The sequence below is a fragment of the Cottoperca gobio genome, chromosome 17 (genome assembly GCF_900634415.1).
Source record: "Cottoperca gobio chromosome 17, fCotGob3.1, whole genome shotgun sequence".
Taxonomy (NCBI): Eukaryota; Metazoa; Chordata; class Actinopteri; order Perciformes; family Bovichtidae; genus Cottoperca; species Cottoperca gobio.
The window spans coordinates 14,953,513-14,970,890 of NC_041371.1; the positions used below are offsets into that span (position 1 = coordinate 14,953,513).

Consider the following 17,378-nt stretch of genomic DNA (forward strand, 5'->3'; position numbering starts at 1 on the left):
GAGTCACCACATCTAACAATATGTGAAGATACAGTATATTATTTAAGAAAATGCTACTGATGCATCTCATTTCTCTAACAATACAAATACAAATACAAAACAATAAAGTTTTTTTTTTAAGAAATGTATTTCATAGATTGATATTTCAAGTGTTTCTTTTGATTGAAATCACGTACATACAACTAAGTTTGCTTTGAATTATTTCAACTAGTGTCTGTAAGTTTCATTAATTCATGTGTTCATTTATATTATTATTAAATATAATAATAATAATTATTATTATTATTATAAATTAGTTTGGTTTAATTTGACACTTTTTGGAAGTATTAATTAAATTTGCAAAGAAATGCAAAGTTTTTCTGTCTTTGATTATTTGCTTTAAAAAGCTTTTTTAAACTTGAAAAAAAATCAATACAAACAGGCACACAAACATAATAATAATAATAATAATAATAATAATAATAATAATAATAATAATAATAATACACCTTTCATGGCAGAACATAAGGTTAAAAACAAGGAACAAAACAAAGTCAGTCAGTCATTCACAAACAACAGAACAAAAACCAAAAAACTGAGAACAGAGAAAAATAAAACTTAAAAACAACAATCAGTTAAATGAGTAATTATTAAGAATATGCTCATTTAAAAAGATGAGTTTTTAAACCAGACTTGAATGCGGGGAGGGAGTGGATGTTGCGGATGTTTAGTGGGAGAGAAAGTGAGAGAGTAATCACAACAACCAAGTAATACAAATTAAATTATACCAAGAGGCACATAAGAATATCTATAAAAATGGGCTTCAGGGAAATATGTAAAGCTGATTCAGCCTTTTAGTTTAAATCTTTATTCTAAATGCAAAATTTTAAATAGCAATCTTTCTACCCTTAAAAAAAAGCCATGGATATTAAAAATGAAGTGTAAGCAATTGTTAAATCCCACAAAAAAATAACTTAAAGAAATTAAATGCTCTGTCTACTATTGTTCCTTACGGTAGGAATAGACAAATTAGTTTTGGCTCCTTGCGACAACATGTTAGTTTGTGGAGAATCATTTTCTCATTAACTGTATTCATCATGTCCATTTCCATTATATTGGTAATTTAACATCCCGTGAAATTCGTGTTTCCTGACAGCTTGACATTTTCCATCGATGCAGGTTATGCTGCTCTAGCTTTCTGTGGAGTACCATCTATTTTAGATGAATGTTATTATCAAATCATTTTTTGCTGACTCTTCCACTTCGCTCTCAATCTGCCATGGCAAGGGGCCAACTCCCTGGAGAAAAAAATCTATGATGTTTACTTTGAAAGGCGACCCCTTTCCCTCATGAGGTATAGTCCAAAAGATTAGACTACACTTCATCCATACACCACAACGGGGTGAAATTATAGCGATCCCTCTGGTTGGGGCGGATGAGAAGCAAATTAAGTGGCAGGAAATAAACTGCGTACGTGTGTGCGTAAAGTACACATTTGCTGACAGAGTAAGAATCCGTCTGAAATCTCTGTCATTACGATTTACATATACGTTGGTACATCACATTCCTCCTCGTCTCTCTCTCTTTCCTCCACTCCATGACTCTGTTACGTTCTGCTGTAAAATGTAATTCAGAAAAATAAATTTGCCACAACGGATGGAGCGGAAAATGGATTTGCATCCTACCCCAAACTGTGGAAGTACCTTTTCCTGCTCCCCAGTAGGTTTATGTATAAGGGCTGCCGCAGTATATTATAATCAGTGATATTCTCCTCTCCCTTTGGTCCCATCCCAGACCATATTTGCTCTGTTAGTGTGCATGTACAGGCAGGATTAAGCCTGTGCTTATCGCTTTTCATCCATACTACCTCCTGGGTTTATTATTGTTTTTCTATACGTACACATCACATGCTGTATTGGAGATCTTTTCATCTTGATAACGTCTCAAAGGGAACACTATGTGGACCAGGCGTCATGAAAATTGGTTAGGGATCAAACATTGAATCCCACTGGACTTGGCAGCATCATTATTTCAATTATTTTGTCAAAAGTTGAATCAGGTTAAAAGGAAGTCAGAGAGAGAAAATAAAATGACAATGCGATGTTAGGACGAGGGGGGATAGAAATGGAAAGAAGCCAGTGGCGAGAAAGAACTTTGTCTTTGTTTTTGTCTGTGGGATTTCATCATGCAAGCAGAAATCCCACAGCGAGGAAGCTTTTTGTTTCCGCAGTGTCCCACTATGTGCGGAGAGATATCCGCCAGCACAGGGTCAGAGCACTGCAGCTTTTTGTTCCCTGTGCAAGGAGATTTCCCAAATCCCCGAAATGAACACTTGTGCAGGGGATGAACTCCACAGATGATTCAAGACTCTCAACCATATGTACACACAGAAACACACAGAAACACACACACACACACATTGCACACAATGCACAGACTCAACACATTTCATCTTTTGTTGAGCTGGCACAGTTTGACACATATCAGAAATTAGTTTTCTCTTCACTGCCCCCCAGGCGCCGTATACTGTGTTTTTATTAGCAGCTCATGCTGACAAAGATCACTGTGTCCAGAAATGAGACTTTTTGAAGTGATAGTCGTGCTGTAAAGTAAATGTCCGCAGTGTGTATTGTTAGTTTTACTTCATTACCCATAGTTTGATGCAGCCTCAATTATCTGGTAGCTGCTGCTGGGTTTGAGAAAATTGCAGGAAGGAATAAAGGAAGAAACAAACAAAGCAAAATAAAAAAAGCTTTTACCAGCAATGCTATGAAAGAAAAGTGAGTGAAATTGTATATACAGTTATTTTTTATAGTTACCGTTCTTGGTGTGGACGGCCATTAAGTCTCATAGTTTTTGTGCCGACTGCGTCCGTATTAAATATCCTCAATGTCTGTCCATCATTGAGCCACATGCTGAGTAACATTTTCACCCTCTGTTGGATAACAGACATGTTGAAGCCCGTTATGTTACTTCTCGCATGCTTCATTTCTCGTTTTCTCTGGGATAAAGATTAGGGATATTCAAAACGTCCGACCCAAATGATTTTCCTCCTCAATTGTCTAAAAAACAATATTAAAGTGTAAACAAGTTTTGGTGACACATTCTAAGATAGGAAATACTGTCTGAAACACTAAACTAGTAATCATTAGTATCATTGTAACGGTGAAAGTAAAACATCAAATCATTTATTCATTTCATTTAAATCATTATTAATGTATCCTTGTCTTTTTAGGGGAGATTTGTGCCTTTAAGACGTATGGTCAGGATGCTCCATTCGAGGCAGTGGTGTTGAATCGCACATCAGGAGAGGGAGTCCTGCGAGCCAGTAGCCCCGTGGACTGTGAGAGCCAGAAAGAGTATACCTTCATAATCCAGGCCTACGACTGCGGGGCCGGACCCAGCGGAGCCAACTGGAAGAAATCCCACAAGTGAGTCGACCCGTGTCTGTTCATGTGTTGTGGGAGTATTTAGTTTAGCCATCATTAGGACAGATATATTCTTCGGTTTCCACACATTGATGGACCAAAATGAAAAACAATTATGTTTTGCGTTATCCCTAAGTCACATTTTTCGGCTTGTTGTACATGGTATAGATTAATGTATGGGCTTGACACACATGCAAATAAATTCAATCTGAGAGATTTAATTCCAGATTTTTGGAAGACAGAGAGATCTTGCCTGGGGAAAGTTACAATGACAAGAAAATCCCAAGGAAATATGAGTATTGGTGATTGTACAAAATAACAGGATTATGTTACAGTGCTAAACAATTTAATACAGTTTCCCTGCAACACATTCTTCAAGTGTGAAGCTTAAAATGTTCAATTTGTGTTCAAGAATTGTACTTTTTACACATTGTGTGACTTCACCAACTCTTCAGCCATTGATTATCTGACATTTCTTTTATCTCTGAAACTGTCTTTATGCTGACTAAAAACTCGAACATAGTAATTGTCAGACCCTGTATTAAATCTGTCAAACACTGCTTATTAATGCGTATCTTAGCATGATTCAGCATGATTGTTTGGCTGTCAATGTAATGCTGATTAAAAGTGGGCGGACAAGGTAACAGAAACATGACATACAAACAAATATTAATTCAAAGTTACAAAGGCAGCTGCACAAATGAGTCATTCAGTCCTTAAAAAAGTCTCAAAAACCCTCATCACATATGAAAAACGGAGGAAAACTGTAATAAGTTGAGCCGCACCAGCACAAGCAGAAAGACAGCAGAATATGTATCACTGGAAAATACAGCCTTAAAGATGAGTTAAAATAACCTCTTTCTGATGGTGCTAATTAATTACAAAACAGCACAATCCTGTGCTAAACTGGATCATACTGATGTTCTTGCTGTATTTCCTACCCACTTTATACAGATACATATTTGAGTGACTGAAATATAATATCTATCTATCATGTTTTTGTATCATTTTCATGCACGACTCAAAATGGATCCAAACCTTTTGACACAACTGCAGAGAGGTGGTTTTAAGACCCTGCTAGATAGAGGCCTGAGTTGGGGTGTGCATTGGAAATTGTGTTCCTGAATGTTATTTCTTTGTTTGTTTGTTTGTTTGTAGGATCTATATGATCTATATGATCTATATGATCTATAGGATCCTTGTCCTGCTGTAGCACTTGAGACACATTTCTTGGCGCCTATAAATAGAGACAATGCATTCATGGCCCAATACATGATAGGTAGACATACTTGAACTTCACAAGATTACAACTACATCTCTCATTATAAACCACACAATAAGCCCTCCCTTTAAAATAATCATTTAAATAAATATATATTTACACTCACAGCTAAAAGTTATGAAAAGATGTGATATTGTCTTTGCTGTTTCTACGTGCTCTTCTTTCCTTTTTTATTTATATATTTATTTTCCCAAAGATCTCTCAGTGTGCCAGCAGTGACACCTCAGACTTATAGTTCTGCTCTCTGGATATGTCCCCCTAATGGCCCATCAATATTATGTGTTTCCACATGTGTGTGCGGCAGTGCTATGTGACTAAGAATGACAGGCAGAATGGCAGAATGGCAGAGACAGCGGCAAATCAAACCCTCTGGTCCTTCAGTCAGAGACAAGGAGGGGAAATAAGCTGCTTCAGGCTTGGTACTAAAGGGAAGAAGAGGGGGAGAAATGTATCAGCTCAGGGATCTGTGATGAATTTTCACCAGTGGATGATGAATGACACACAGTGTATTTGTGTACACAGTGTGTGTGTGTGTGTGTGTGTGTGTGTGTGTGTGTGTGTGTGTGTGTGTGTGTGTGTGTGTGTGTGTGTGTGACATTATCACGGCATGGCATTCTAAATAGGCCTCATTAAGATAATATCATTAATTAGCCAGATGTGCTTCTTCAGATACACCGCAAGTTGTTGTCAGCGAAGGTCACCGGTGACGAAGAATTCATGATATGATCTGAATTATTGCTTCATTTTATATTCTGTAGTGCGCAAATGTTATCGGAGTTTATAGGTAATAATAGCAGACCTTTCCAGCGCAGGAGATGGAGTGTTTATGTGTGCTGCATCAGACTGAAAGAGAAGGAGAGAGATAGTGAAGAAAGAAACTAGAGCGAAAAACTAGAACTTTGAAAAACAAGCAGGCTTTGCAGGATATGTTGTGGATGCAGACACGCTTGTTAAATAAACGTTTGATTGACATTAGATGATAACCGGAACCCATTTAACTTTCTTATAAGCATGCAAACTGTTTTCTTCTCACTATCCTCTGCCTTTAGCGAACCACTTTTCTTAAGGTAAACAGTGAAACACTAGGTCTTAATTCATTTTAATCATCTCTAATGACTCAAAGAGATTTCTCCCTCTCTCCTCTCGCCCTTCTCCATCCATCTCTTCTTTCCCTGCGTCCTTTATTTTCCTTTTCTCCATCAATGATTTCCACTCCACTTTCTTTGCATCCTTCCTCCCTGCTCCGTCTTTCTTCCATGCCTTCCTCTCCACTCAGGGCGGTGGTTCACATCCAGGTGGATGACGTCAATGAGTTCAGCCCCGTGTTTCGGGAGCCACTTTACAAGGCATCGGTAACCGAGGGCAAAATCTATGACAGCATTTTGCAGGTATTTAGAATTTTAAAGTAATATTACTTAGTAAGCTCTGTTACATTTTGCATCATTGTTTTATTGTTATATTCTTCTTAGTGTTGTTGAAGAACTTGTAGGAAACTTAATGTTATAATGTTGCAGGTTGAAGCTTGGGACCAAGACTGTTCACCGCAGTACAGCCAGATCTGCAACTATGAGATTGTCACTGCAGGGACGCCATTTGCCATAGACCGCAATGGTAAGTGTGTGTGTGTGCGTTTATGTGTGTGTGTGTGTGTGTGTGTGAATTTGGCCTGCTTGAATGAGGGACTGGGCCGTGGTTATAAATGCTGATGTGATTAGGTGTGAAGTATGTGTCTGAGAGAGAGGGAGAATCTAGGATAGCAGAGCGAGATTCACTTTGTGTGCCTGGAGGCGTTATTCTTGGGAAGTTTTTATTAAATTGAAGGGCCATTATTTATGTGACACACACAAAACTGTAACGTAGGTCATCTTTAAGAATGAACTTTGAACCGCAGCTTTTAAGCCAACATGAGACGTCGTTAAAGTGCTCAGAAATGTATTTCTTTTAAGGATCATTCACTTTACATTTGGGTAAAAACTCATTTGAACCTTACTTGAGACATGCGGTAAATTTCAAATACACTAATTGCAGTGCTGCTCTTGCCTCACTTGAACACAAACAGCATGGTTAATGTCTTGATGAAAGCAAAAAATCCATTATACGGCTAAATTTCCCAGTGTTCTCTCTATGATCTCAGTCATCTGAACCTCGTATGACCCTGAACTAATCTCCTCTAAAGAAAGACTTGGTAGACCAATGCTGAGATGACTGAATCTACAGATAAATCGTGGAAAGAATACTACCGAGGAGGAGGTCTGTAAGTGCTGGAAGATGAAAGATTGTGGTAATACACAAACTATATTTGTGTCTGTATGTAGAGTAGGTGCTGCACTAGTCTTCTTTTTATGGATGTACACCAAACAACAGATGAATACGAACACACTCCTTGAAATACAGTATGAAGAGGAAAAAGTAAGCAGACAACTGGCTGATTCCCCTTTTATTCCAATAATGTATTGATGCGTGAATAGCTCAAAAGTTAGAGCTTCAGTTTCAACAGCTTCTTCGTTTGTGGCTTTACACAAGTCCTTGTTGAATGGTGGAGAGTGTTTCATTTCTCATTGAGAGCTATTCTGAGTATATCTGCCTATATACAATTTCAGCTTTGGGATTTGCGCTGCCTTCTTCCTGAGCTTCCACATCCACACGGTGCTGAGTGCACCGTAATCCGAACTGAAGAGAGACTGGAGGGCTTTGTGTGTGTATATGTGTGTTGAATTCTATCAATACACAGACATAAACACACATTACTTTCTTAACTGAGTCTCTTTCTTTCTCTCTCAGGGTCATATTTCTTATTCTGTCTCGTTGCTTTTTGAATTTAACCTCCTGATCTTTTTCTCCCTGTGTTTTACAGTAGTCTGGCTCATTTGATTTGATCTCCTCCCAGGCACAATAATATTGCTTGGGAGAAACTTGAAGACACAGGTCATTACTTTATAGAACAAGGCAATTTTGTGCACTGAGGAAAGTGTAAGGTAAAATATAGAAGTAAATAATTGGCTTACTGCAGTATGTGTCTCTGATTCAAGACATTTGAAATAAAAACAGAAGTGAATTAAGGATGGATACATTCTGAAACACTGCGAAAGAAAAACTGTAAGAAAAGAAGCGTTAAGATGTGTCTGCAGTGAAATATGTGGTTAATGTTGTACATTTAAATAAAGCAAATCAAAAACTACTTGGTTTGGTTTAGGGACACAAACACCGGCCTCCTGTGTTTGTTTGACTCACTCATCCACTCAGACCTCCTCACTTTGATTAGAAATGTATTTGTGAAATGTTTAAAACAAATGTAATGCGGGAGAAAATCTGTTTCCCTCGAAAGACCAGGCTGCACTGTTGGTGTTTTTTAACTTTAGAAATCCCTCTCCGGAGCCTCATAGGTTCTTAGTCAACTGTTTTCACAAGCTGAGTGATACTTCTTGTGACAAACTGGACTTCCTGTGTGAAGTTAGAGTCCCTTTTACTAAAGAACCTAAATCCAAATGGGTTAGATGTTAGAGGTTGCCTGCCAATGAACCAAGGAGAGTACAATGCCTTTTTAGATTGAATTATCACACTTGTTGTTGAGAAAGTGGCATCGGTTAATAGCCAGTACTTTAACTGTTACTGTTGTTCACACCATCTGTGACAATAGTCGCTGTAGGTGTAGATGTTGGTAGGATCTGTCTGACTCCGACCTCCTCGCCTTTCTTCCACTGACATTTATTCTCTTTTCAGTTCTGCTGTGCTCTGAACTGATTTCTTCTGTGCTCACTCTCCTCCCCTCCAGCCTCCCTTCGTTTTCTCTCTTTCCATCTCTTCTGCTCTCCTCTCGTTTTCTCTCCGACAGCAATCAGAGTGACAGCCTTTCATACAGCTAAGCCTCAAGATGCAAACAATAAAAATAGCTTCAATTGTCCTCATAGGTCCATAGACAGATTGTGATGGCATGCCTGATGCGATTATGACATTGTTTGGAAGCCTGCTGTTTATCTTGATATACATATAAATAATGTGTTTAATCATCAACTGAATAAATGTTTTAGTCCTGTTTTCTTTATGCTTTGATGTTCTTTGAGATTTTGAGACAGCATTAGTTGCAACCAGCTGCTCAGTCTGTAGTTGTCATTGTTGTACACAGAAATAAAGCCTCCATGAACCTCACTGCTGCATTGTTAGAATTTAGTTCAGTCAGTAAAACATACTGTAGATTTGTTGCAACCAGTCTTCCTGCGGTGTAATCCCTAGTGAATCAATTTAGACACAACCCTGAAAGGATCTTTTGTATAAAGTGATTTTGATTTGAGAAATACAAATTATGTCACTACCAAAACAGTTGTTAGTAAATAGATTACTGTAAGATTTTGTCTTTAAACAATGAAAACACATAAAACAGACATATAAAAACATAAATAAGGTTGTGTCTAAGGCATCCAAATTACCAGAGATCAATCAAATGTACTGGAGTCTCTCTGTCTCTCTCTGTCTCTCTTTCTCCCTCTCGCTCCCTCTCAGCCTAAAAACTAACTAATCAGCTCTCTGAAAAAACCCCTTCAGGATGTCAATGTGGACCAAAGTTTGGCTTCAATAATATTTTTCTGTGATCCTGGAAAAGATCTGTAAACAAGGCAAAAATATACAACAAACATTTTATAACAAAACAAAACAGAAAAGACATGCATTTATGCATTCACGGTATTTTCCTCTCTAAAAAAAAAAAACAGCCTTTAGAATGAAAAGACCGGAGATGGACAGGACAAACGATGCAACAGAGCACAGAGATATTGATAAAGTAAAGAATATAAAAATGAAATTCGGAACAATTTATTTAGGGGCATTTTGTAATACATTCATACACATAAAAGCAATGTAAAAATACAAATATTATGATGTTAGAAAGATTTGAAATACACAAGGGTTCATGCCATGTGAAAGTTATATTAATTAATACATTACAGTAAGCAACTGCAAGATTAAACACTTTTAAACATTCTTTAAAGCTAGCCAGCTGTGGGTCGCACAGTAACAACCTCAGAATATAACCTTGTCTCGTGGCTGTACACAAGGCATGTTGGCCTGTAGCATCGTCTCCAACCCACACTGTTACCCTGGTGACAGGTGGAGATAATCCCTCATTGTGATTGTACATTGACTGTTAACAGAGAGGCTTACATATTCAAAAGCAACACAAAGTTACTGGACCTTGAGTTGACAGTATAAGGCTTCAATAAGTACAAAGTGTTGTTTTCGTGCAGCAATTTCTTAAATGCAAAGTCAGTGTCACTTATTGCTCAGTGGGAAGTGTATCTTCCTTTATTATTTTTAAATAAGCATAACAGTTTCTGTTTTTCTGTCAATGAATAATCCTAATTATATTTCCTCTTTGTTTTTGTGTCCTTTAGGTAACATCAGAAACACAGAGCGGCTGAGCTATGACAAGCAGAAGAGCTACAAGATAATGGTGACGGCCTTTGACTGTGGTCAGAAGAGAGCAAAGGAGGATGTGGCTGTGCATATTGATGTCAAGCCTGTCTGCAAACCCGGATGGCAAGGTCAGAGATAAAGAAACAGGCACTGAAACACTTTCAAATGGCCTTAATTTACCTTGTAATAATTGACAGAAATGTCCTTATTACTATGCTGGTATAAAGTGCACTGACATATTGTTTAAACATACTTAAATGTAAAGCAATACCATCAAAATTGAAGCAGACGGTGCAGTTTTTTTTTAGCATATCCCAAAGGGAATTCTATCTCATTTAAAATGAACGTCTCTCTAGGAAATCAGAAGCCCTGACAAAAACCTCCAGAGGGAAAGTTGACTGGAGTGTGTTTTTTTCCTGTCCTTCAACATGCTAGGCATTCGAGTCTGCCTGTCTCCCCTGCTGCTTCACCTGTCACCACTGACAGCATCTCGGGAGTCAAGCTCACACAGGAATGAAAGAGACAGAGAAAGATAAGGGAGGAAGAAAGAGATAAAGAAAGAGCCCGAATGAACAGACAACTCAGCGGAGGAAAGAGAGAAATAAACTTATAGTGAAGGAGAGAGCGGATGGTTATTTTTACAGTCTTAGTAAAACTCCAGTCTACTGCAAAGCTGTGGTGTCATTATCTAAAATCCTATTTCTTAAACATCCGAATATGTGTTCTGTTTAAAACAAAGACCAGATCCCCTTTACAGATTCATTGATTCCCATCATATTAATATAAAGCTATAAGAGCAACTGAGCCAAGGATGATACAAAGCAACTGTACTGTTGTACAACAGACTGCTGACTGGATCAACATGTAACTGAGTTTCCCATCGCCATGGTATAGTGGTTCATACTGGTTTGATCGATGTGTTTCAGTTCCTCTAAAGATACTTGCTAGCTCACATGCTCTGGATACCTCGCTTCAAGTCTAATGTAATCATATAGCTGTGTGCTGTGTTAAGAGAAGAGAATTCAGTAGAAAGAAATCACATGTGGCCAAACCTAATGTTGGAGACAAGATCCTTTAGTGCAAAGAGAGCATACTTACTGAAAATGACGTGAATGCCAGTTGTTTAGGCTTTAGGGACACTCATTGAGGGAAATGTCAGTGCACATCAGCGGGGTGGAGGTGCAGAGAGAGAGTGAGTCAGTACAGTGTTGAGAAAGTTGTCTGAAAGGGCATTCAACTTTATGTAAATGTCATCTTCATATACTGCAAAGCTCTGAGTGAGCACACTAGGCCTAAAAGATAAATAATTTAAGAATAGAAGGGACATGTTCTCATTTGATCCTAAACATACTGATTTACAGGAAATAAAACCACTGACAACAAAATACCAGCTGTATCTTCAAGATCTTGCTCATAGGGAAAAAGTATATATTTACATATTTGTTTTTGGTCTAGATGGTACTACGGGGCTATCGACTTGCATCATTTAAATCACAAAGGAGCACTTGCTATTGTACCCTTCTAACATCCTCATCAATGTTGCATGATTCTTTGAGATTTTGGCTCATAAAATAGGCCTTACTGCATAATCCTGTTGTAAAACCATTAACCCATAGTAGCTAAAAGTCATGAATAAAACATATGCAATTATGCATTCAAACATCAAGTCTTTCTGTACACAACCTTATTTATCGTCCGTCTGCAAAGGTCAGCTGCTCTTTTTTTGAAGAAGGCTCCCCGGCATAAATAGAGGCTAAATACGTCTCGCTCCACCTCACCTCTCACTCCTCCTCGCCTACCTGATCACAGTCTGCCTTTCTTTTTGTCTCGGGAGACGTGATATCATATTCTGTAGGTACTGTATGGAAAATGCTGCCAGGTGTCCACCTACACACACACACACAAACACACACACACATGTGCAGACACACATTCCTGTACACGATCATGGTTGTGAATACCTTGTGAATCACCACGATTCAGGGATTTTCATACATTGAGGATAGATATAACACCTGGGTAATGAATATGTATCACTTAAGCACACGCAGCAACAGGACTGACAGTTACAAGCAGGTCAGCACCTCTTTCTACTGGGCCTGTCATGTTTCTGGCCCTTTCAGTCTCCTTTTAACTTGACACAGGGCAAGAATTCACTGAGAAAACTCAAAAGCTGTGTGGTTACCTGTCCTTCTTTCAAGACCCACATGCTCATTATGAAACCACCTACAGCAGAACATGAACCCTAATAACAGAAATGACATCAATGTTAGCATCAAGAGGTATGTGGGTCCTACAGTGAACAGTGTTTAAAGATATATATATATATATGCTAAAATACATGTGTTCATCACTTGAATACTAAATCTTTTCTATAATTTAACATTACAATTATGATATTAAACCATTCCTAAAACCTGCTCCACACAGTATCACAGAGAGGTTGATCTAAATTGGAGTATTGTTATACAAAGCAAAAGTTTAGTAGTGAACATGTATTTGGTTTAGAGAAGACAAATATTAGCAACAAGTTTACCAAGTGCTTGACAGACATAAAAACAGAAAATACACAATCGTACAATAAGAAATATAAAATATTAATATGTTCAATGCAGCCATGACATAGAAACAGATACAAGACAATGAATACAGCTTGTAAGAATAAATCAATGAATAAAACAAAACAAAACAAAAGCACGTCTAATTAAAAGCCAATGTCAATGTTTGTCTAACGTGGTACTGATACATAGATATCCCAGTGCGTATTTACAATCACATTTCTGAGAGTAATACTCTGAGATATCAAAAAGTATTTCATTCAAATAACATGTGACACCACTGACGTGACTAAACTACTGAATACATTTTGACCCGTAAAGGTTGGAACAAGCGGGTGGACTATGAACCAGGGACTGGAAGCAGGCAGCTGTTTCCCAAGATGCATTTAGAAACGTGCGGAGGTCCCCTGTCGGGCGTGAAGGCGATGGTAGAGCTGCAGACCATTCACATCGGGAAGGGCTGCGATCGGGAAACATACTCTGAGAAGTCTCTGCAAAAACTCTGCGGTAAGTAGAGAGAAGGAAGAAGAGAGAGAAAATAAACGAGTTCAAGAAGTACCATTTAATGCCTTGTTGAAATAGTGAGGGGCTATTTAAGATTTGGGGACTACGAGAGAGCAAAGGGTATAATAATAAGACAAAGACACATTTAATTGAAAGAAGATATTACCTCTTCACATCTTACCCTCTTCACATATTAATATGTCAATTTCCGGTTTCTCATATCCTTCGGGGAGACTATTTCAAAATAATTATTATTATTTAAATAACGTTTCCAAATGCCATTCCAAACTGTGACGTGTTCATTTTTGCTTCCAATGCCGTTGCACTGTAATATATTTCACTGTACAAACCAAATATTCCTGTTGAGAAATTACAATTAATTTCTTTTTGAGGAAAAAATTTAATATTTTTCTGTTTTGAAAATTTTCAAAATGAAGTTTTATAATTTTTTTAACTTCTCAAAAAGAAAAGACTTTCGTCAATATGTCAGGTCTCACAAGCAGGATGTGTAAGTACATGGTACATGCTGGCATAATAGAGTCGGTTAGTCACCATGGTTATGTGACATGAGCCACAACATATGGCCAGTAATATCAGATTACAACAGATATATTCACCATTTCTAAACATTCATTGATTCACAGAGTGATATTTGTTTATGTTACTGACATGCACAAACAACATTAGGTCATGCACTGATGTACGTTGACTTCTGGTACTAAGAGAAATCTCATAGGAGAAAGAAAGTTATGGAGAAGCAGCTTCTCTGCAGGTTGATTCTGTGTGCAGCTGTCTTCACTGTGTCGTATCTTGTGATTGGCACATCCAGGTGCAGCATCAGGCAGCACCGACCTCCTCCCTGCCTCCAGCCCTTCCACAAACTGGACAGCGTCTCTGCTGACTGACAGTGGCCGTGACAGCGACCTCATCTATAGATTCGACGGACGTCAGGCTGCTAATGTTCCAGATCATGTGGTGCCCCAAAACCTGACAGACCAGTTCACCATAGCAACATGGATGAAACACGGGCCCAGTCTAGGACTCAGAGCTGAGAAGGAAACCTTACTGTGTAACTCCGACAAGACCGGTGAGGAAACAATTTCACACATACTCGTACTCACTGTTACAGAGTACATTTCCACTGTATTACACTATATTTGATTTATTCCTGCTTTACATTAGGAGTACTGGAAAATACTTAATTCTTACAGATTTTACATGTTGATGTCTTAGTGTCCTCAGTATTAAACAAATACTATGAACATGATGAAAAACATCATTTAAAAAATTAACAAGACAATTAAGGTGAGACTGAAGCCCACAATGGCATATGCTCTTTAAAAATTAAAACTTTTCCCCTGATGCATTTCTGAACTCAGCTGCCTGAATTAATTAAGTAATTAAGCAATCCATCTGCACGTTGCACGCTCTCACAAGAGACTCACAGATAGCTTATTCACTTACGAAATGTACACAAAATAATACATCTTAGAATTTCTAAAAAAACTGGTGAAAACTCAACATTCACTTTGTTATTGCAAACTGAATGATCTTAAATTTTCACAATATGGCTTTGAGGTCGTTATGCCTCCGTGCTCCATCTGTCTGTCCGACCCATTCTCGTGAACGTGATACCTCAGAAACGCCACAAACGTTCACTTGCACTCAAAAATGAACTGATTAGAATTTAATGCTCAAAGGTCAAGGTCATTGTGAGCCATGACTCAAGAGTTATTATGCTAATTAGGCCAATTTCACACAAATGTCTAATAGGATAAAATGATGAAGTGATGACATTTTGGACGGACATTGGTTGGTGGAGGCATACAACCACAAGGCAGTAATTATACGGGTAGGAAATGACAAACTTCTGTTTCCATTTTAGAACACTAAAGTCAAGAAAGATGAGCACCAGCTCATCACTGTGGAGTTGTATTCAGAAGAAAGTGACAGCCTACACTTCATCCCACCTAAAATTTGATTCAGTGTTTTGTAAAAGCAGAGCAAGAGGGACTTACCTTTCATTGCCATCTCATAGAGACACCAGTCGATAATAAAATAAATTGACATACCAGCATCATGCACTCTCTGACCACACTTTCAGTCATGCTGATAGCTGTGTTTTGATGTGGACAACCCACATGAGGGAGCTTAAAAGTTCACACAGCTGTGTTGTATGACATTCTCTGGATGGTCCCAGAAATAAATCAATAAGACCTACAGAGCAGGTGCATCAGTTTATAGTCCGCAAAGTAGACGGCATAATCTTGTTGATTCATACACATCACATACGCATCATTTAGAATAATGTTCACCTTATGCATGTGTTTTGTGTGACCATGTATGTTTGTGATCTTCTTGTTGCAGAAATGAATCGCCACCATTACTCTCTGTATGTCCACAACTGCCGCCTGGTCTTCCTGCTCAGAAGAGATTTCACCCAGGTCGACACTTTCAGACCCGCCGAGTTCCACTGGAAACTGGAGCAGGTGAGGAGTGTGTGTGGGTGTGTGAATGTGTGTTTTGTGTGTGTGTGTGAGCTTGTCTGTGTCCTATTTTAGTGCGAGCATAGATTCAGGGTGATTTTCTACATCAGGTGAAGGGCTATCATTATTTGTGTAGTGAAAGGAGAGGCTCTCCATTCTAATTACCGGAGGCCCTCCATCACTGCTCGCTGCAGGAGATAAGAGGGTAGAAGACACTGTTATCCTATGCTCACACACACACACACACACACACACACACACACACACACACACACACACACACACACACACACACACACACACACACACACACACACACAAAGTGGAAAGTCTGTTTAGTTATGGGTAATAGCTCACCCAGCAGCAGATCTCTATTATCTGTCATGCTTCTGGAGAGTTGTTGAAATAATTTGCAGTGTACTGTTTCAGTCTTGCAGAAAGCCTTTGAAAGGAAGACTTTGCACCATATGAAGTTGTTTCAGCTAAAAAGATGCATATAATAAGATTTTTCTTTCTCTCTGAATGTTGCACAGTTCCTACTTTCATTATTCTGCAGATTTACACCATGCTAAATAACCCCTGAATTCCACAAGACAGAATGCACAGCAGACAGGTATCTTATGGAAATATAAAGATAAATATGTTATGCTTAATCCTCAAAGGGACATCTGTTTTTGCCTCCTCCCTTAAAGAAATTACAAAGCAGGGTGAGACCAGTCACTGTGGAGCTGAAGGGCGTCGAGTCACTCACCAGAAAGTCACTTAGTGGAGAAAATCCTACTGTAAAAAAGAAAAGAAAATCCCGAGTCAAAATAATTTTCATTATAAGCAACGGGAATCTCTCCTTTCCACAAACTCTCCCCATCTCGTTAATTATAGATATTAGAAGTGCATCTAATCTAATTGTATGTGTGCTCATGGCTGTGTGAGCATACATCAGCGTGTGTGTCTACTCTGATCGTGTGTGCATCTAATCTTTTATTTTGGATTGACCACATTTATTAGAATTTTTTATCTTGCGTGGAAAAATAACTTTCTGTACGAGGTTTAGTTTTCTTGTGTTATGCAGTCTTATCTGGTGTGCAAGCAGGCATCCCAGTGTGTTTCCTTGGCACTATCTCCGCTGGTGCTGGTGTGTACCTTCTAACCATGTGATTGTTTGTTCTAGGTCAAAGGTAGATTGAAAAGTGTTTTTCCTCGGTCCAGTGTTCTTTCCTCCAGAGGCCCACTGAGGTAGATGTGACAGAGAAGTGCAGCCAAGTAGCAGACTGCTGAGTTGTCTTAGCAAACAAGCAAACAAACTCAAGTTCTCAGTTCTATTTCAGTCTCGCTTCCGCTCGTTCTCTCTGTTTCTATTGTCTTCCTTTAGCCTCCTCTCATTCTCTCCCACACACACAGTGCATAGATAACAGGAATCCCATTTGCTCCTTTATTTGGATCTTGCGATGGATCACAGAGGAAGCATGCATTGCAGTCAAAGAGAATATGTTATGAGTTACAGTACAAATCACTTTCATTAAAAATATATGGAAATTGGTCTGAAACACCGAAGGTTAATGAGAGAGATGACATCATAGGAGTACAGTTGGGCAGTGAAGGAAACGACTTCTCTGTGATTTGGTGTACTCACCTTTACATAACGTGCTTTTTTTATGGAACTGACTTCCTGCATATTTGAACATGTTGTGCACTTAACTACTATATTGATTTTACAAACAGGTGGAAAGAGCCGTAC

General features: G+C 38.5%; 1 protein-coding gene across 1 annotated transcript in view; it reads left to right on the forward strand.

Annotated features, from left to right (window-relative positions):
* clstn2a (calsyntenin 2a) overlaps positions 1-17,378 on the forward strand; it is a 139,119-nt gene that overhangs the window by 95,816 nt on the left and 25,925 nt on the right. The window contains exons 3-9 of the mRNA XM_029453535.1: positions 3,215-3,410; positions 5,966-6,077; positions 6,204-6,300; positions 10,074-10,223; positions 12,975-13,160; positions 13,987-14,244; positions 15,525-15,646. Of these exons, the coding sequence (XP_029309395.1) occupies positions 3,215-3,410; positions 5,966-6,077; positions 6,204-6,300; positions 10,074-10,223; positions 12,975-13,160; positions 13,987-14,244; positions 15,525-15,646 (1,121 nt within the window). The remainder of the gene's footprint in view (positions 1-3,214; positions 3,411-5,965; positions 6,078-6,203; positions 6,301-10,073; positions 10,224-12,974; positions 13,161-13,986; positions 14,245-15,524; positions 15,647-17,378) is intronic.